Raw genomic sequence first — 21,246 nt, 5'->3', positions numbered from 1 at the left:
GTTGAAAATTATTTGAGAGCTGATTCAAATAATGAGAATATTGCAGTCTTTGATTAGTCAGCTGCAAGAAAAATCATTTTTTGCTTTGTATCACTTGGGAGAAACCAACTAATCCTTCTGAATCTTCTGATAAAGAATTATTCTTCTTCCAGTATCACAAATGATGATTTTCTTCTCTTTGTCTTCTAAACAGGAGGGGGAAAAGCAATTTTAAAAGTATCTAAATTATTTGACAATATTAGGGAAATGATGCCTAGGATGTTTTTTACAAAACTCTTAGATACTAATCTCATGACAACCCAGGGATGACTTTTAAGTCTTCCCCATTCTTTTCCTAAAGCTGACTTGATTCTGCATCCTCTGCTTTGCCTGGTTTCAACTATAAAAAGCAAGATAGCCCTGCTAGGTTAAGCTCATCACCCTTAATTTCATCACCATGCTGCTAACTCAAGCCTTACACCTTGAGATATCACCTTCTTTAGTCTCTGCTCCTCTCACTTAGATGAGTAGAGGTTGGATAAACTCAAAAACTGGGCATTCTGATTCCCTCCCCTTTGTGTGTCTTCCTCTGCCTAGTTTAACCCCAACAGAATACCCCTAGTTTTCCCCCTTTCCCTGCTTTCCCAAAGCCCTTTGTAAGTTATCTCCTTTCCTGCCCTTAGAGTGTATGCTCCTTGAGGGCAGAGTCTTTCTTAAATTTACTGTATCATCAGCACTTAGCACAGTGCCTGTCACATAGTAGGTACTTAATAAATGCTAATTGGATAAAGCTGAGATCAAATAGAGCAAGCTAGGCAATGAAGGAAATCAAGACTACTGTAGCACTGCCTTGTCAGAGCCTGCAGGTGATTTCTGAAGACTACAGATTGCAGGGATAAAATCAACCAAGTAGATTACTTGATCCAAACATCCAAATTCATACATTAGGAAACTAAGGCCACAAGAAATAAAGTGGCTTCCCTATTCTCACAGAGTGAACAAGTGGCAGGGCCAGGATTCAGACTCAGATTCTGTTGTTTTCTGAATCCAAATTCAATATGTGTTTCACTCTACTACATTGCCCGTGTTAAACACTACTTCTCTGAAAATGTGTTATTGAAACACCTTATTCTTAATTAGAATTACAAAGGAATAAAATGACCAAACCAAACCTAAGCATAGATAGAAATAACAATTTACAATGAGTATTTAGCTTATCTAAATCCACTATTTAAAGTAAGGGAGGGGAGGGAAATGACTTAAAAGGATTTCTTTGCAAAAGGATTCATAACAGTATCTATTTAAAGAGTAATATGCATTGTTGCATTTACAAACTAACTTAGCTACTATATGGGTACTTTGGGACAAATCATTTTGCTTCCTTCCCTGTACCTTAATTTTTTTTTTCATTTATAAAATAAAGGCATTAGATGAGATGATCTATAAAAGCCCGTGAAGGTCAGAATCCTATAAATCCAATTTACAAAAAAGGTTATTTGCACACAGGTTTTGTTTTTTTAGCAGCTAATTACATAAAATGAAATATATCCATGCAATTACTTCCAAGAAAGTTTCTGGAAATCAAGACCATAATTAATCAATGTATTTTATTTACTCTAATTGCTATGTTATATTTATAACTCATGATTCTAGTCAATTCATTTATTGGATGAATAATGAAGATTTATTAAATATCTACTATGGGTAAGGCACTGTTTTATGCAAAAGATACAGAGACTAGATATAAGGTTATAAATTTCTCCCCTCCAAATGTATTTTGAATTTCTAGATTTAAAGATAAAGGCAATTGAAAAATAATTTCCTTAACTATAGAATTACATGCATCACACATAAAAGCCACAAGAGTCAAATGTTAAACTATGTTGCAGATTGCAATTTAGCATTTGTTAGAGCGTGGACCAACACCTCATTAATGAAGTAGATGGCTATTGGAATTCATATGAATGATGATTAAACCTTTAAAACAACTCACTTCACCTCTCATACCTCTGGTTTATAGTGGGCAAAGGGGAAAATATTAAAGCTAACAATAATTAGACCATTTGTACACTTTATTGCAACAAAACCTCATCTAATTTAAGCAAAGGTACCTTTGTTCAAGCCCTTTAAGGAATGTCAGCATATGCTATAACAACTAACAGAAAGGCATGTAAAGGTAGTAAATAGCTAGAGACCATTACAGTGGGAGCAGCTGATTATATAATTAGTTAAACAGCTAGTGTAGTGAAATAAACAAAAGAAGCATTTACCTCATCTAATTCCATTTCATCTGGACTTTCCCATGGCTTGATAAATTTTCCACGTGACTTCTTCAAAGGCACAATTACTATGTAGTAACCCCTGAAAAGAAATAGTTACAGAACAAAATGCTTAAAATCACTGGAAGTACTGAAGTGCAAATTTTTACTTAAAACTATTTTTTTTATAATGACTGAGATTATAAGCAAATCAGAAGGCACATCTCAAAGTTGTTTAGTCATTTTGCAGTTGTCTGGCTCTTTGTGACCACATTAAGGATTTTCTTGAAGAGATAGTGGAGTGGTTTGACATCTGCTTCTCCAGCTCATTTTACTGATGGAGAAACTGAGGCAAAAGAGATTAAGTGGCTACACAGTTTGTAAGTACCTGAAGTCAGATTGAAACTCATGAAGATGAGTCTTCTTGACTCCAGGTCCAGCACTTTATTCACACTGTACTACCTAGCTGCTGTTAAATTTAAATTGTGATTGGACTCTGAAAATATATTATTAATTAGGTGGTCACCAGGGACTTAATTTCTAAATCCCAAAATAAATTACTAAGTAAATGGAATTTATGGTAGTTTATTTACAATATTTACAATAGAATCAAGATATTAAGGAGAGGGAGAGGGAGAGGGAGAGGGAGAGGGAGAGGGAGGGAGAGAGAGAGAGAGAGAGAGAGAGAGAGAGAGAGAGAGAGAGAGAGAGAGAGAGAGAGAGAGAGAGAGAGAGAGAGAGAGAGAGAGAGAGAGAGAGAGAGAGAGAGAGAGAGAGAGAGAGAGAGAGAACGAGAACACAAACTCTGGTTTCTTCTTTTACCAGTTAGAAATTCTAAGTCCCAGCCAGGGGAAGAGAATCTCAAGAAGTTGGGCCTTTCCTGGAGGTTTCTCACCTCCAGAAAGGTGGGGTCACTAAGTCAGCTTTTCACTCACCAAAGGTAACAGTCTAAAAAGAAGTCTGGATGTCTGTATTTCAGTTGCTTCTTCGAGTCAGTGCCCAAATGTACAAATGAATCTCGGAATGTCTGTGTTCATTTATTAAGGGCAACTTCTACTAAATTTTACTCTAATATTTCATCATGAAGTGTAATTGACTATAGTGACTCAAGTGCTCTGACAATGGAACACAGATTCTGGCAGGTCTTCCTCATACCAGTAAAAGTTCAGGTACAGAGCTAGACATGGATTGGTTTCATCCTGTTCATCCTGTTGTAATAGGATCAGCCTAACTACATTTTGAGAGGTTCATCATAAAGCAGGTCATTGGGAGATTAAAATTTTCATCCACAGAAAGTCACAAAAATCTATTATTAAATCCAAAGGTTTGAGTCAGAGGTTGAATGAGATGATCTCCAATAGAGGGAAATGTCTCTACTCCTCCCACTAAATTTACACTCCAAATTCAGGCAGGTTCCATAAAATGAGTTAATAATTGAGTGACTAATGCTTTTTCTGCACATCATGATTAAATGAATTCCCCAAGCTTATTTTTCATAGTGAAGATCTTGGTCAAAAATTATTTTAAGCTAATGATTATCTTTGTAAAACCTTTCCCTGTTGACTGCATCTTCAGATTTGAAGTACACAAAACCTTTCTATTTGTCCATTTAATTCAATGAATCTAAAAACTTTGTAATCTGTTACTTGGATCATAAGTTATAGGAGTCAGTGATCTTTCATCTTTTATTTTGTCCTGAGATGATACTATCACTCCACAATATATCAACATCAGATGCTTAGTAGGACATAAACCCTCAGCAGCAGATACCTGTTCCCTAAAGGTGGAGATGGAAATATAATCCAGGGATTAAGCTGAAAAGCATATTTAATGGTCTCAGTAAATTTCTCTTTAGGACATATCCAGTGAGTTTCCAAATCTTTTTGGTTCTACATCCACAATATTGTCCACATTTACCCCTTTCTCTCCACTTGTTTTAGGCCCTCATCACATCATCCCTGGACAATTGCAAGAGATATCTAATAAGAGGTTAGGTCTTCCTGAATTAAGTCTCTTCCATCTTTACTCTATCATTCAAAGAGCTGAAAAATTGATTCTTCTAACGTACAGGTCTGAAAATGGCAATTCCTACTTAATAAACCCTAACAGTTTCTAGTCACCTCCAGGATCAAATATAAATTTCTCTGTCTAGCATTTAATGTCAATAATAAGGTTCTATATTAAGTTAGTCAAAAACATTTTTTATTCTTATTTGTTCATTTCAGTCATGTGTGACTCTTCATAACCTCATTTGGGGTTTTCTTGGCAGTCGTTCTAAAGTGCTTGCCATTTCATTCTCCAGTTTATTTTACAGATGAAAAATTGAAGCAAACAGGGTTAGATGACCTGCCCAGAGTTACACAACTAGTAAGTGTCTTGAAGCTGGATTTGAACTCAGGAAGATGAGTCTTCCTGACTTTAGGCTTAGCACTCTATTTATTGTGCCACCCAGTAACCATATACATTTTACCAGGAACTGTGCTAAATTCTGGTGATACAAAAAAGATCAAGACACCGTCCCCAAGTTCAAATAGCTCACAATCCAATATTACCCTCTATAGCCCAGGCCATTTTGCTGATTCTTAAACTAGACAATATATCTTTTCTTTATCTGCCTCTGCACGTAACAGTCTCCCTTTCCCTATGCTTAGAATATACTTCTCCCTCCATTCCTCATCTTAGTATCCCTAATTTTCTCTCAAAGCTTGGATGGTCTTCCCTGATCCCTCTAGCTGCTAGTGTGTCTTCTCCTCCCCCTACCCAATTTCCCATTTTGCATATACATATAAACATATGTGTGTGTGTGTGTGTGTGTGTGTGTGTACCTTTGGGCTTCTCCAGTTGAATGTAAGCTCCTTGAAATATTCCTTATAGTGTTTAATTCCTATCTTTGTATTCACAGGAATCAGAATAGAGTCTACCAGGTACTTAATAGATACCTAATTGGTTTACTATTCTTCCTGTCCATTTTATGGTGCCTAACAAATATTGTTCTATATTACAACTACATGCATCAAAGCCATAAGACTTTGTAAGATTATACATGGCTGGGGACTCACATTTTTTAAATACTCATTCAAATTCCTACTATAGTGTTTTGCACAGTGTATGAAAAGTAGTGTAGCACAGGGAAAGAGTCAGAAGACCTGTGTGTGCCTCCTTGATGCTCACTAGCCCTATGACTTCAAACAAGTCATTGAATCACTGAATGCATAGGTTTGATTTACTGTGAAATACAGATAAGAATAACTTCCCTGTTAATCTCACAGGATCAGATGGAGACACCAAATGATATAATGGATATGAAAATATTTTGAAAATTGACAATGTCCTATTAGTTGAAAATTGTTTTGTTTAATTTAGACTATTTTTCCATGGTTACATGATTCATGTTCTTTCCCTTCCATCTTCCTTCCCCTCTCCCAGAACTGACAAGGAATTCCACTGCTTTAAACATGTATCAATGTTCTAAGCCTATTTTAATATGTTAACATCAAAATCTTAATCATATCCTCATTGAACTATGTGATCAATCATATGTTTTTCTTCTGCATTTCTGTTCCCACAGTTCATTCTCTGGATGTGGATAGTGTTCTTTCTCATAAATTCCTCTGGATTTTCCTGGATCATTGCATTGCTGCAGGTAGAAAAGTCTATTACATTCCATTGTGCCACAGTGTATTCGTTTCTGTTTATAATGTTCTCGTAGTTCTACTCCTTTCTCTTTGCATCAATTCCTGGAGGTCTTTCCAGTTCACATGGAATTTCTCCAGTTCATAATTTCTTTCAGCACAATATTATTCCATCACCATCAAATACCACAATTTATTCAGTCATCCCCTAATCGATGGACACCTCTCATTTTCCATTTTTTTTTTGCCATCACAAAGAGGGTGGCTACAAATATTTTTGAACAAGTATTTTTTCCTTATTATCTCTGGGTTACAAATCCAGCAGTGGTATGGCTGGATCAAAGGGCAAGAATTTTTTAAAAGCCCTTTGGGCATAGTTCCAAATTGTCCTCTAGAATGGTTGAACCAGTTCACAACTCCACCAGCAGTATATTAGTGCCCAAATTTTGCCATATGCCCTCTAAAATTTATCACTTTTCTTTGCTGTCATGTTGGACAGACTGCTAGCTTATGAGCTGGTACCTCAGAGTTGTTTTGATTTGCATTTCTATAATCAAGAGGGATTTAGAACAATTTTCATGTGATTATTGATCATTTTTATTTCTCCATGTGAAAACTGCCTATTCATGTCTCTTGGCTATCTGTTGACTAGGGAATGGCTTGATTATTTTGTAGATTTGATTTAATTACTTATATATTTGGGAAACAAAATCTTTGTCAGAAAGTTTTGTTATAAATTTTTTTCCCCCAGATTTTGGCTTTCCTTCTGATTTTGGTTGCATTGGTTTGGTTTGTACAAAAACTTTAATTTGATAGAAACTAAGTCATTCATTTTACATTTTGTAATGTTCTCTATCTCTTGCTTGGTCTTAAATTCCTTCCTTTTTCACAGATCTGACAGGTATATTATTCTGTGTTCACCTAATTTATTTATGATTTCACTCTTTATAGTTTAATCCTTTATCCATTTTGAATTTATTTTGTGAAAGATGTTGATATAAACCCAATTTTTCCCTTACTGTTTTCCAATTTTCCCAGCAGATTTTGTCAAATAGTGAGTTCTTGTCCCAAAAGCTGGGATCTTTGGGCTTATCAAACATTAGTTTACTGAGGTCATTTACCCCTTCTCTATTCCATTGATCCATGCTTCTGTCTCTTATCCAGTACCATATTGGTTTGATGACGACTGCTTTATAATACAGTTTAAGATCTGGTACTGCTAAGACTCCATCATTCACATTTTTTTTATTATTTCCCTTGATATTCTTGATCTTTTGTTCTTCCAGATGAACTTTGCTATAATTTATTCTAACTCGATGAAAAAGATTTTTGGTAGTTTGATAGGTATGGTACTGAATAAGTAGATTAATTTGGGTAAGATTGTAATTTTTATTATGTTAACTCATCCTACCCAGAAGCAATTGATGTTCCTACAATTATTTAGATCTAGTTTTAATTGTGTGAAAAATGTTTTGTAGTTGTGTTTATATAATTCCTGTGTTTGTCTTGGTAGATAGATTCCTAGATATTTTATATTGTCTAGAGTGACTTTTCTATTTCTAAATCCTGCTGCTTAAGTTTGTTGGAAATATACAGAAATGTTGATATTTCATGTGGATTTATATTATACTCTGCAACTCTGCTAAAGTTGCTAATTATTTCCACTAGTCTTATACTTGATTTTCTGGGATTCTTTAAGTATAACCATCAAATCATCTGCAAAGAGTGATAGTTTAGTTTCCTTGTTGCCTACTTTAATCCCTTCGATTTCTTTTTCTTCTCTAATTTCAATTGCTAGCATTTCTAGAATCATATGAAATAATACAGGTGATAATGGGCATCCTTGTTTCCCTTCAATTCTTATTGGGAAGGCTTATAACTCCTTCCCAGTGCAGATGGTACTCACTAATGGTTTTAAATATATACTGTTTATTATTTTGAGGAATGGGCTTTCTATCCCTTTACTTTCTAGTGTTGTCAATAGGAATGGGTGTTGTATTTTATCAAAGACCTTTTCTGCATCTATTGAGATAATCATATGATTTTTATTAGTTTGTTTGTTGATATGGTCAATTATGTGGATAGTTTTCCTAATATTAAACCATCTTCGCATTCCTGGTATAAATCCCACCAGGTAATAGTGAATAATCCTTGTGATAACTTGCTGTAGTATTTTTGCTAGTATTTAAGTTTTTTGTATCCATATTCTTTAAGAAGATTCGTCTATAGTTTTCTTTCTCTATTTCTGGTCTGCCTGGCTTTGGAATCAGTACCATATTTGTGTCATAAAAAGAATTTCGTAAGACTCCTTCTTTGCTCATTTTGTCAAATAATTTGTATTGTATTGGGATTAGTTGTTCTTTAAATGTTTGATAGAATTTACTTGTGAAGGCACATGGCCCTGGTGATCATTTTTTTTTAGGAACTTCCTTGATGGCTTTTCCAATTTCTTTTTTCTGAGTTGGAATAATTTAAGTAGCTTATTTTCTCTTTTATTAATCTAGGCAATTTATATTTTTGTAAATATTCACCCATTTCACCTAGATTGTCATATTTCTTGTTATATAATTGGACAAAATAGTTCTTAATAATTACCTTAATTTCCACTTCATTAGAGGTGAGATTACCCTTTTCATCTTTTATACGATTAACTTGATTCTCTCATTTCTTTTTTTAATTGGACTAAATAGTACTTTATCTATTTAGTTGTTTTTTTCAAAGTAGCAGCTCCTAGTCTTATTTATTCATTCAATAGTTCTTTTACTTTCAATTTTATTAATTTCTCCTTTAATTTTTAGGATTTTCAATTTAGTTTTTATCTGAGGATTTTAATTTGTTCTTTTTCTAATTTTTTAAGTTGTAAGTGAAATTCATTGGTCTCCTCAATTTTGCTGCTATAGGCACTGAGAGACAGGAATTTTCCCCTGATTACTGCTTTCACTATATCTCATAGGTTTTGATATGTTGTCTCCTGTCATTCTATATAATGAAGTCTGTAATTGTTTTTTTATTTCTCTTTTGACCTACTAGTTTTGGAGAATTAGATTAATTGTCAATTAATTTTAAATTTGCCTTTCCATGGACCCTTGTTAGTTATAATTTTTATCACATTATGATCTGAAAAAGTTGCATTTATTATTTCTCTTTCCCCATTCGTTTACAGTATTTCTATGCCCTAGTACATGGCCTGTCTTTGTATATGTACCATGTACTGCTAAGAAGAAGGTATATTACTTTTCATCTACATTCAGTTTTCTCCAGATGTCTATTAACTCTAAATTTTCTAGCATTTCATTTACTTCCCTTCTTTCTTTTTTATTTTTTGGTTTGATTTATCTAGTTCTGAAAGGGGAAGGTTGAGATATCCCACTAGTATGGTCTTTCTATCTATTTCCTCCCTGAGCTCCTTTAATTTTTCCTTTAGAAATCTAGATGCTATGCCATTTGGTTGTAAATCTTTAAATATTCTCAGACTTGTGAATGTTAAAAATTTCCCCATCGGGGAATTCTCAATTGGAACAATTCCCTACTGGGAACATTCCCCATTTTGACTGTGAGAACTTGCCAGGATCAGAAATGGGAGGACCTCTACTCCACCCGTACTTAAGATTGCTTTAGGGGAGAAAACTCCTTGCTAAACAATGAAAGTACTTAGACCCATACTTATAACGAGGCAAGGAGTTCTTTGAGCCATACCTGTTTTTAGAATTGATACAATGGGATGCTAGGTACCTATAAAGGTCGGGCAACTTGTAAACTTGCCAGGAACAAAGAAGTGAAAACTTATTTAGAGGTTTTTCTCTTGAGGGGATTAGTTGACTCAGCTGTGTTTTCTCTGGTTCAGACTTACTCCGAGGTTTTCTCCTAAAGGGATTAGTCGACCCAGCAGTGTTTTTAGAATGGGTTGTCCTTTGGAAAACATCTACAGTGATTGGTAGATGTAAGGACTTAGGAGAGGTGACATAGGAGAAAACCCCCTATATAAGAAAAAGCAGAATCTCTTGAAGAACAATCCTTTTGGAGAAATCTCTTATGAGGATCACTTGAGAAGGCTTTTGGAGAGAAGCTTTTGGAGGCTTTTGGAAGGAGATTCTTTTGGAGATCGCTTGAGAGGAACTCTTGGAGGAATTCTCTAAGGAGGTCTCTCAAGGGAGGCTGACTCTGGCTGGAACTCCCTCTGGGGAGACTCTGTCCCTCTGAATCCCTTACTTGGACAAATCTTATGGTGAGTGATAAAAGACTGACTGATTCTCTCTCTCTTAAGACTCAGGTCTAGGCCATGTTGGCTTAAGGCCCTTCATACTTATACTTTTTTTCTCTCCTCCTTTTCTTTAACTCCTCATTGTATTATTAATTAAATTCTCTATAAAACTCAGTTGACTTGGGTATATTCATAATTGGGAATATATTCCCTTGCGACCACCTTATATTTGATTTAAAAACCAAAACACTGTAGTGAAACATATTTTCTGCAGTCAAATTTACTCACCCACTCTTATATCTATCTTCCAACATTTTAACTCACTACAGTTTACAACATCAACCATTTTAACTTTTTTAACAGCCACAATTTATGGCTCTCACTATTTTTAACTCTTACATGGTATATAAATGTTTAGTAATGCTATTACTTCATTGCTTATAGTATCTTTGAACAAAATATAATTTCCTTCCTTATCTCTTTTAATCAGATCAATTTCTATTTTAGCCTTGTCTGGTATCATGATTGCTACTCCTGTTTTTTTGTTTTTGTTTTTGTTTTTGTTTGTTGTTGTTGTTGTTTTTACTTTAAATGATGCATAATAAATTCTGCTCCAGCCTTTTACCTTGATTCTGTGTATATCATTCTGCCTCAGATGTGTTTCTTGTAAACAACATATAGTAGGATTCTGGTTTTTAATCAATTCTGCTATTCACTTCTATTTTATGTGTGAGTCAATCACATTCACATTCAGCATTATGATTACTGTGTATTGTCCTCCATCATATTATCCCCTTTAAATCCTGTTCTCTGCCCTTTTTTTCCTTCCTCTTCACCAGTATTTTGCTTTTTGTCACCCCCCACTTATCTCTCCCTCCAATTATCTCCTTCTTCCCTTGTCTTATTCTCTTTCTATTTCTCTGTGGGGTAAGATAGAATTCTATACCCCACTCAATAGGGTAAAATACATTTCTATACCCTACTGGGTATATTTGTTTTACTCTTTCTGAGCCAGTTATGATGAGAGTAAAGTTTAAACATTGCCTGTCATCACCCTTATCTTCCCCTCTCTATAATGATTTTTCATACCTCTTTATATTATATAATGCACCCCATTCTATTTCTCCCTTTCCTTTTCTCTCACTGCAACCCTCTCAGTTCTTGATTGTTTATTTTACATATCATTCACATGCATATATATATATATATCATACATAAATAACAATCCATATCATCAAATTTACATATACATCATATCATCATAGTCAGCTTACTTCTCTACCCTCTTTCTGAATAAATTCCTTCTATCTTCTCTACTACTGAGTCACTTTTGAGAATTATAGAAATCCTTTTCCCATCTAGACATATAAACATTTTGACCTTAGTGAGTCCCTTTAATTTTCTCTTCCTTATTTACCTTCATGGGCTTCTCTTGTCTCTCATGTTTGGACTTCAAATCTTTTGTTTAGGTCTGGCTTATTTCTCAGGAATTCTTGGATATCTTCTACTTTACTGAATTTCCATTTTCCTCACCTGAAAGAATATACTCAATTTTGCTGGATAGGTGAGTCTGGGTTGTAAAACCAAATCTTTTGCTTTCCTGAATATCATATTCCATGAATTTCAATCCTTTAATGTAGAAACTGCCAGGACCTGTTTGTAGCTCCATAGTATTTGGTTTCTTTCTGGTTGCTTAAAGTATTTTTTCCTTGTCTTGGTGGCTCTTGAATTTAGCTATTATATTCCTAGAAGTTATCATTTGAGTATTTCTTTCTGGAGGTGATCTGTGAATTCTTTCGATTTCAATTTTATTTTCTTGTTCAAGATCTCTGGGAAGTTATATTTGACAATTTCTTGTAATATGATGTCCAAAGTTTTTTTTTTTTTTAATAATGGCTTTCATGTAGTCCAATAATTCTCAAATTGTCTCTTTTAGATATATTTTCTAGATCAGTTATTTTTTCAGTAAGATATTTCATGTTTTCCTCTGTTATTTTTTCATTTAATTTCTTTATTGTTTCTTAATTTCTCATGAATTGTTAGTTTCTAGAAGGTCAATTCTGATTTTTAAGACATGATTTTCCTTCATCAATTTTTGGTTCTCCTTTTTCAATTGGCCCATTTCTTCTTGCATCACTTTCATTTCTATTTCCAATTTTCCTTTGCCTCTCTTAATTGGTTTTTGAAGTCCTTTTTGAGTTCTTCCAAAATCTGTGTCCAATTCATATTTTTCTTTTGGACTTTACCTTTGTTCCTTTGCTTTCACTGTCCCCTTCTGTTTCTGAACCATGTTCTTTGTCTCCATAAAAAATTCTTTAGAGTTAGGTGCTTTTTTGTTGTTGTTGTTTGCTCATTTTTCCTAGCTAATTTTAGGTAGGATTGGGGGGGGGTGGGGGAATGATGTGATGGTGTGAGTGCTGAGAGCTCTGTGAGTCCCCTCTCCCCGATGATTCAATTGATCCTTGATATGTTGATAGTTTAAAGACTTGCTTCAGGCTTAGGTGAAAGCTTTTGATCTTACTCTGATTTTCTTGATCAGATCAGGGGCTGTTCAGTTTCTAGCCCCAGGTTTAGGCACAGGATTTTGGTCTCACTATATACTTGATCCAATCAGGTACACCCTTGACTGTCCTGTCTTGGAGCTCTGCCCTGAGTTTCAGGCAAAAAGATCAGTACCTAGTATTTAGTACTATCAGCCACCCCAAAGTGTGAAATAAAATCATTATCCCAAGCCCATAGTAGGATTCCCTGGGCAGGGGCTCCAGACTTCTCCACAGGTTTGAAATTTCAAGGAGTGTGAGTTCACTTATACCACTATTTGCCCAGGTAGGATTGCATGCTCTGGATGTTGTAAATTCCCAAACCTCAGACATTCAACTTGAGGCAGGAGTGTGTGTCCTGCTCTTGGCTTGCTCTTCCTTCATTGCTACAGCTTCTTGCTGGCTCTAATCTTCTCTCACCCCAGTACCCCAGATGTTCTTTGCCTGCCTTTTGGGTTTTTCTTTTCTTAAAAGTTGTTTCACTCTGTCTCCTTGTTGGTTGTTTCACTCTGTCTCCTTGTTGGTTCTTTCACTCCTATATTCGTTTTGTGGAAATATTTTAATCTTGGTCAGAGAGGATTCTCATGGTGGCACAGAGCTTCTCTAGATTACTTAGCCATCTTCTTGAAAATTGTTAAATGCTACTGATCCTATTATTTAAAAACTATTAAGTGGTATTCTGCTTGTGACGTATTTTTATTCGTAAATATTTGGCAAATAAACAAACAAATTCTTATGGAATTCCCCAAAGTAGTCCACAAGTTTTATAGAATCAATTGCATCATGTTCATCCCTTTAAGAATTCAGTTTCTCAAAATCTGAAAATTAAGATAATAGCAAATGTGCAATTACCCCCAAAACTTCCTGCCTTTTTGCTCTGTTCCCCAAATGGAAAATGGATTTGTTTGTTTGTTTGCTTGTTTTATGTAGTCTCTGGTAGAGTTTCTTTTGAAAATACATTCCACTCAGTGTCCATTTCTTAATTATCTACAAATTCACATAAGTTGTATCTTTACCCTTCCCTAAATCCTGGATCCAACTATGTGCTTCTGAATAATGCTTGTGTCCCAATACCTAATGATTGTCAAACTGTCACCTGGATTGCTCTGGGCTGGACAAATGCCTACTCTAGGATCACAAAGGCTAGTATTTGCTCTAACCATAATACAGAGGCTGTGAAATTAGAGGGGAATTTCAGGATTTTGGTTGTAGAACCAGCCATTAAAAAATAATCTCTTGGAATCAAATGAGAAAACATTTTATCTCCTGGGATCAATGGGGTCTTACTACATTCCCAGCACTCATATCAATACTGGTGCTACCCAAGGACATGTTTTGATGTTACTCTAGAGATAATCATGAATAGCACACAAATTAAATAGTGCCTGAGCAGGTTTGGGGGAGGGGAATTAGAGTCAGAATAAGCTCTTCTTTCCACTATTATATATTTGAAATATTTTATGGATTCTCCAAGATGACATATTGGATCTGGCATGGATTTTGTCTCTGAGTTTATAAGTAAGAGAAGAGATGTTTATGTAGGTATACAAAGCAGCTTTCAATCACCAAAACTGCATTTTGCTCACAAAAATATTACAGGCAGGCTGCCAGATAGCTTTTACCTAAATAAGAGTTGGCCCACGACCACAACTTTATTGCCATTTCTGCTAAAAGTGTGAATAGTTTCACATATCTCTAGTGAAATATCTGCTTTCTTCCCATTATCAAATACTGTATAATGGAGGAAAGATGTTATTCTTCCTAAATATGGGAATTGTTTCCTGTCACACTGTCCATCTCTGTCGGCATCATAGGAAAAGTTACCTGCAACAATAATAGCCAGAATTTGGATAATACATTAGAATACTTTACAGATGTGAAGTCATTTGAAATGAGCTGCTTCCAGTGATTATCCCCTAACAAATTACCTAAGGTCATTAGACATCAGCAGATCACTTTCCTTTCCCCTAGTTCTAACATTGTTTCTCACTCTGATCCTTTCCAAGTTGACTTTTACACTGTTTCCCTTCCCAAGGCGAGGTGGTAATAGTTTCTGGAGCTTGTTAACATGTTTCTCAAAAAATGCTTTCCTCTCTGTTATTCTGTCTCTTCTGCCATAGATGTTTTCAGGACTAGAAGAAGGGAGTACCAGATCATTTTCTTTTCTTTTTTTTCCTCTACTCTTTCTTTACTACTCTCTTTGCTAATCACCCCTTCCCCTCACCTCCATTCCAAAAAAAAGAAACAAATTAATGAATTTAAATGAAGCAAAGAGAAAAAATAAAAGCAAGTAGAGAAGAAGTCAAAAAAGAGGAATTATAGATTTATTCACCCATTTAGAAGGAGCAGAATGAAATTTATGTCTACCCGGAAACTGAAATCCCCTTTACCTTTTACTCTGTAAACATTTTTCAAGTCATTGCTCTCTTACATATTAGCAGAATCTTCTTTAGTTTAAAAAATGAATTATTGAGATTTTACCCCCTTTTTCCTATGCATCTTGCCTGTTAAATTCATATTTGTGTCAAGGTAGGAAGGAGGAAGCTTCCTCAGTTTTTAATATTCAGGGAGAGGAATAGAACTAAGCAAAATATACCATGAAAGATGTTCCACTTCAGAAAAGTCAAATTGTACACTTAATAAAGTAATACTTATGTGCTTATTCCTTCCCTGAAGTCTGCTTTGAGTCAATCTTGTTGCAGCATGAGAGTGACCTAGAGCTCTCAAAAGCTATGCCATTAAAACTTTAGGCTCTCGTAGGAAGGTTTTGACTGTGGTTTGCCTTTGAGAATCAGTGGAAGTTGAGGCTGACCACTGGAAGGTGAAATATTGGCAGTGGCATAATGGTCTATTTCCCACTCTTGCTCTCTCTTGTATTATTGCCTCCATTTTAATATTCATTATAATTTTACTTTTATGCTTAATTATAGTGAAAAAAATTATGTTGTATTGAAGTTTTCAAGGTCCAGAAGTGAAATAATTTAAATTGCGAGCTATAACTAAATTATAAGTTGCCTAATATTTTGATTAATTTATTTCTTTTTTAATCTTCAACTGCATATCACTAGGAAGCCTGGACTTAAACTTATTAAAGATTTTACCTTATAAGCAATTTTTGTGAATGTCTAAGTAAGGAATTTCTTATAGCATGTCTAAAATGAACAAATCTAAAATATTCTTACATTCTGTTTATGATTCAGTGACTGACAAAATTACCATTTTCTTTTTCTTTATGGAAATTGATTTTCTATGGGGCCCCACACATTTATTTGGGTTACAAGATTTGGCCTAAATACAACATGAGGACAGGAATGTTGTGGCAATAAGAACAAAAAATCCATTATTTCTCCTAAGCTATTATTTTTCATTGTTATTATGCATTGATTTCAAGACACCTTCAATTAATAAGAAACCCTAGGTCAACTGTGAAGCTATTATCCTATATACCTCTATCCCGTCCCCTTCTTTACCCCTGCTCCCATTTTAGCCTATTCCCTTAATGAACTTACTTTATGTTCTCATTTGCTGGTACTTCTGGCAGTTGTACTGTTATCATTCCATCCAAGTTGGTTTTCCCAATGAAGGCAGGCTTGGTACGGAGAACATCTGGTGCTGTCTTTGCTGTCACTCTGTGCTGAAGACCACCAGCACTATTCCCTCGATTTGTCAGGACAAATGAATAGGATTTCTCAGGCTTTAAGTTGACAATTAGCTTTTGTGTGGCTCGGCCATCTACCTCAACTACCATTTTCCCATCATCATAAAGGATCTAAACAGAAACATTCATTCAACAGTGTTTGATTAATAGAAACAGAAAGTGGGCTGTGACTATATGAATTTGTTTATCTACTAAGATTAAGCTTCATGAAGGCCAAAAATTTGTTTTATCTCTATTTAAAAATCTCTTAAAACTAACAAAATACTTCCCTATAGTAGAAATTTGCTGAATGGAATTGGTGATAATATAAATTAACCCAACAAGATTATATAAGCATTCTGAGCTCTGTGGAATTCAGAACAATAAGGGGTCCATTATCCTTTTGAAAGGTTTCTTCTCTTTCTATATAGCTCTTTTCGCCCCAATGAAAGAAACTTATGATAAAGTGACTATGGAGATTTTTTATTAAGCTCTTAATGGAATAGACATGTACTTGAGATTTTCAATGAGCTATTCATACCAAGAATTTTCTAAAATTTTCCATTCTTTTTTATCTTAAAGAATTAAAAAAAAAACACCTCCATAGGGTATAGTGAAAAGCATATTTGGAACTGAAAAACTGGAATTAGAATCTGGAGCCATCATTTTCTCACTGTGTGCCTACAGATATGTTACTGAAATTTCCTAGGTTTCCATTTACCAATCTATAATGTGAGAGGTTTATGGTAGGTGCTTTCTAGAGTCCTTTCTAGCTCAAAATTCTGTGATGTTATATTCTAGAAGCACAGAAAGTGAGAGCTTCACGGTTACCTATCCCTACCCTCAACCCTTATGTAATATAATTCTTGCTGTCCTTTACTAGTGAGAGCCAAGAATAAATTAAAGGATATGGAGCAAAATTTAACAAAATAATGAATTCAACTTACTCTTCCCTAAGTCAAATTCATATAGGTAGAAAGCAATGAAATGCATTTCTCTTTTGAAAAGGGGTCAAAGCTTATGATTTAGGTTTAGAAAGCTCAAGTTTGAAGCATTAAAAGCAGATTAATTTGTTTCTCACTCCCTGTGGTGTTTAGAATCTAATAGTCCAAAACAGTAAATGACTACTGAGTTTATATCTTGCCCTATTTGGAAGGGTAGCCTTCTCCTTTGGAATGCTGCCCTCCTATACTCACATCCAGGGTGTTAGCTCATAATGCCAAAGGACAAATGCTCACCCCATGTTCAGGGTTACCAGTTCTTCAATTTAAATGCAACAGAAGTAAAAGCTCCCTCTACACTCAGCAAATAACTGAACTGGATGATCTATCACCCCCAATTTTATCCATGATGTTTTACAAATGAGAAAACAACTTACTTTGAAAGGCATGGCAGAATTATAATTCTCTGGAATCTCCCAAGACAGCAATACTGATGTCTTCATTACTGCTTTGACATGAAAATTTTTTGCAAACACTGCTGGAAAAGGAAAAACAATGTATTCAAACTATTTCTAAAAACTCACTACCTATCCTTTTTCCACCACTAACCAAAGGGATTAAACTACTCGCTTCCTATTTGGATCAATGCGAGAAGTGTCGGTGTCCTACCTTTTTAAGGCATTCACTTTAATACCCCATTCTTAGAAAGGCAGTTCCTTTCACAATAATTCATTTAACTCCTTTGTGCTTTCCTTACCTGAAGATAATGTGCGACTGTCAGCCAGACTTGCTTGGCATGGAATAACTGAAATCTATAGCATCCGAAACATAGTAAGATTTACATACGTTACCTTGTGCTCTTGTTGAACCTATTAATATGAATGGGCCGATCAGTTTTATTTACAGCTTCAAAACACTGATATCCCAAGACCGACATTCCTTTCAAGGAGAAGGCCATAAGCAGACAAATCCTACCTTGATCCACAGGCAGTGTCCTGAACTGGACACTTGGACTATATGGACCGGGCCCTTTGCTTGTGTGAGCACGTACTTTTACATCATATGTGGTATCTGGTTTTAGGCCAGTAAGTGTCATAGTGGTGTCAGCAGGAACAATGAGCTGCTCCACCGGGTGGTGGGGAATGTTGATGTCCCTGTACAGAAGGGTGTATTTGGTGATAATGCCATTTCTCTCTGCTAAGACAGGTGGTTGCCAGGATAACTGGACTGATGTTGAGGTGGTGCCTTCTGAGTGGAGGTTCTGAGGGAATCCATTGGGAACTTCTTCTGGAACAGAAATCTCTTTGACCATCTCCTCCCCGAAGCCCACTTTGTTTTTAGCGGAAAGCCGAAAGATATAAGATGCTCCTTTGTGAATATCCATAGCTGTAAAGTGGTCTTCTTTCTCTGAAAATTCAAGGGTTGTCAGCATCTCCATGTCCTTTCGGCCAAATTTCAGACGATAGCCCTGAAGGGGGCCAAATGTGTCAACAGGTGGATGCCACTGGATGAGTGCAGTGTTCATCTGGGTGTGACTAATCACCAGTCGGGGTTTCCCTGGAACTGTAGCACAACATGATTTAATCATTTGGGGCTGGGTTATGATCATCAAAACAAACATTCTAACATTTGAATTCTTCTCTCCCCTCTGCCCCCCACCATAGAGAAGATATATTACCTAAGATCTTGCACAGGCTATCATGTGATGTCACCACTTAGACCTTCCAGAACTGGAAGAGATTCTCAAAATCATCTAGTCTAACAATTTTACAGAGGAAACTGCAATTCAAAAAGAGAGGCTTCGCCAATTTAGTACCAGGGATAAGAAACAGCCAGGAAGGAATCAAATCTGGGTTTTCTGATTCTAAGTGTGATTCTATTTTCATTCTTTTATCTAACAACAATTCAGTTTGAGGAGTTTTATATTGGTGTTAACCACTTTCAAATTCTAGATAAAAGATAAAAAGTAGTGTTTGAAAGGCTGAAAGAATGAATCTAATTTGAAATTTTGAACAGACAAATGAGGAACAGAATCTGAGAACTGGAAGGGATCTTGAAGGTTATCTGGTCTAACCTTGACCTTGATAAGAATTTCTCCTATATTTTGCCTAAGAAACCAGTATTTCATCTATCTCTTGAATGCCTTTTAAAAAATCTATTTTTAAAGACCCTTTGAAACAAACAGGTTGTGGCATGATAACCAACAAGGCTTTCTGCAGAATGGGTTCTATCTAATGTCTAATTTCCTAGAAGAGAATGACCAGTAAATAAAGGAGAAAAAATAAAAATTCCTGTTTTCATGTTAGTAATACTTTTGCTTTTGTACTTTATAATATATTCATCAATAGTTCAATACTTCTAAGACCTTTTTTTTTTTTAAATTTTATGTAATTAGATGATTTAGAATGGTTTTCCATGGTTACAAGACTGATGTTCTTTCCACCCCTTCTCCCTCCTCCTGTATCTGGTGTGCAATTCCACTGGGTTTAACATGTGTATGACTTATGATTTATCAGTTATGCTCTTGCAACCAACCAAAGCAAATGTCAAATCCTCAATGGAGATGGCCTTTGTCAGTTGTTATGGTAAAAAAAAAGAAAGAAAGAAAGAAAGAAAAAGAGAAATCATCATCTGCTTCAGAGCAACAATTCTCTTTAAAATTGGAGAGACAATTAGCCCTTAGTTTCAGAATACGGCACAATTATTCTCAAGAGTTTTCTATCTAGGGGTAGCTGGGTGGCTTTGTAGATTGAAAGCCAGGCCTAGAGATGGGAGGTCCTAGATTCAAATCTGGCCTCAGACACTTCTTAGCTGTGTGACCCTGGACAAGTCACTTAACCCTCATTGCCTATATCTTGTCACTCTTCTGCCTTAGAACCAATACACAATAATGATTCTAAGATAGAAGGTAAGGTTTTTTTTTTTTTAAGAGTTTTCTATTGATCAAGATTATTTCAATTTTACTATAAAATACACAAATGTAAAAAAAAAAACTTCTTGAAAGTTATTTATTCACATTAGAGTATTAAAATTACTCTCATAGGAGATAAATTAGCAAAAGCATTAGTTTTGGAATTTGGGGAATTCTGCCTCAATTAATTATCTGTGCAATCTTTGGTCTCTCTCTGGGCCTTGGATAATCTCTTCTGTGAAATGAGGAAGTTAAACTCAATGGTTTTAAGGTTCCTTCCATCTCAAAATATTATACTATTGGAATATCAGTTTTTACAACAGTAACCAATGGGGCTAGAAGTATTTGCCTTGACTTGAGAGGGAAAAAAAAAAAAGTAGCTTTTACTGAGTTAATCATGCTGTGTTCTCTTTTACAGCATTTAGACCTACATGCTCTGAGGACCATACAAGCATATCATTATTTCACTTCTAGGAAATGGTAGGGATGCCTGTGGATTTCACATACAAGCACCATATGGGTCAAGATGATCTGTCTATGAAGGAAAGGAGTGAGTGTGCCTCCAGATGTCTATAACGGTTCCTTCCTCCAGCACCAACTATCGAAGGAAGACAAGAGACCCAAGTTCTTGTCTTTGCACTTCCATAAATTACAAGAAAAGTTAACTTTTAGAAAGATTAAAGGAATTCCACAAAGTTTCACAGGTAATAAATAGCAGAATGAATAGAAAGTAGCATTTTCCATCTCTACATAAAAAAAAAAAGTAAGTAGTCTCTGGTTCTACAAAATGGGATAGACAAGATGATTGCATTGGGAAAGAAATCACTCAAAGGCTAAAACAAAAGATATAAACAACATAAGTAAATATTAAACAGAAACATTAAGGGATTATGCTCTGGCATTCCAAATAATCAAACTGAAACCAAATGATTTGACACTGAATTCTAGCTCCAACACTTGCTAGGTACACAACTATAAGCAAATCACCTAGGCTTAACTAACTTCAGTTTGCATTTCTAAAATTGGACAAGGAATTGAATCTTTTCAATATAAGCTTCTTAGGGTTTTCATAAAAATGTCTACATAAACATAAATCTTAAAAAACTTAAATATTACTGAAAGGGGGGCTCACATTTTTATTTTCTCA

At 35.2% G+C, this 21,246-nt stretch overlaps 1 protein-coding gene across 11 annotated transcripts in view; it reads right to left on the bottom strand.

The window, feature by feature from the left end:
- Positions 1-21,246, bottom strand: part of PTPRD (protein tyrosine phosphatase receptor type D) — a 590,847-nt gene that overhangs the window by 168,781 nt on the left and 400,820 nt on the right. For 5 of the 11 annotated variants that reach the window (XM_056803979.1, XM_056803969.1, XM_056803973.1 and 2 more), the window contains 4 exons: positions 18,164-18,751; positions 17,626-17,726; positions 16,120-16,379; positions 2,250-2,340 (listed from right to left, as the gene is read on the bottom strand). In XM_056803979.1, coding sequence (XP_056659957.1) covers positions 2,250-2,340; positions 16,120-16,379; positions 17,626-17,726; positions 18,164-18,751 — 1,040 coding nt within the window. The remainder of the gene's footprint in view (positions 1-2,249; positions 2,341-16,119; positions 16,380-17,625; positions 17,727-18,163; positions 18,752-21,246) is intronic. The other 6 variants (XM_056803970.1, XM_056803974.1, XM_056803972.1 and 3 more) reach the window with 2 other exon arrangements.

Source organism: Monodelphis domestica, chromosome 7 (genome assembly GCF_027887165.1).
Source record: "Monodelphis domestica isolate mMonDom1 chromosome 7, mMonDom1.pri, whole genome shotgun sequence".
Taxonomy (NCBI): Eukaryota; Metazoa; Chordata; class Mammalia; order Didelphimorphia; family Didelphidae; genus Monodelphis; species Monodelphis domestica.
Note: the sequence above shows the minus strand (reverse complement) of the source record. Positions and strands in the feature narration are given on the sequence as shown.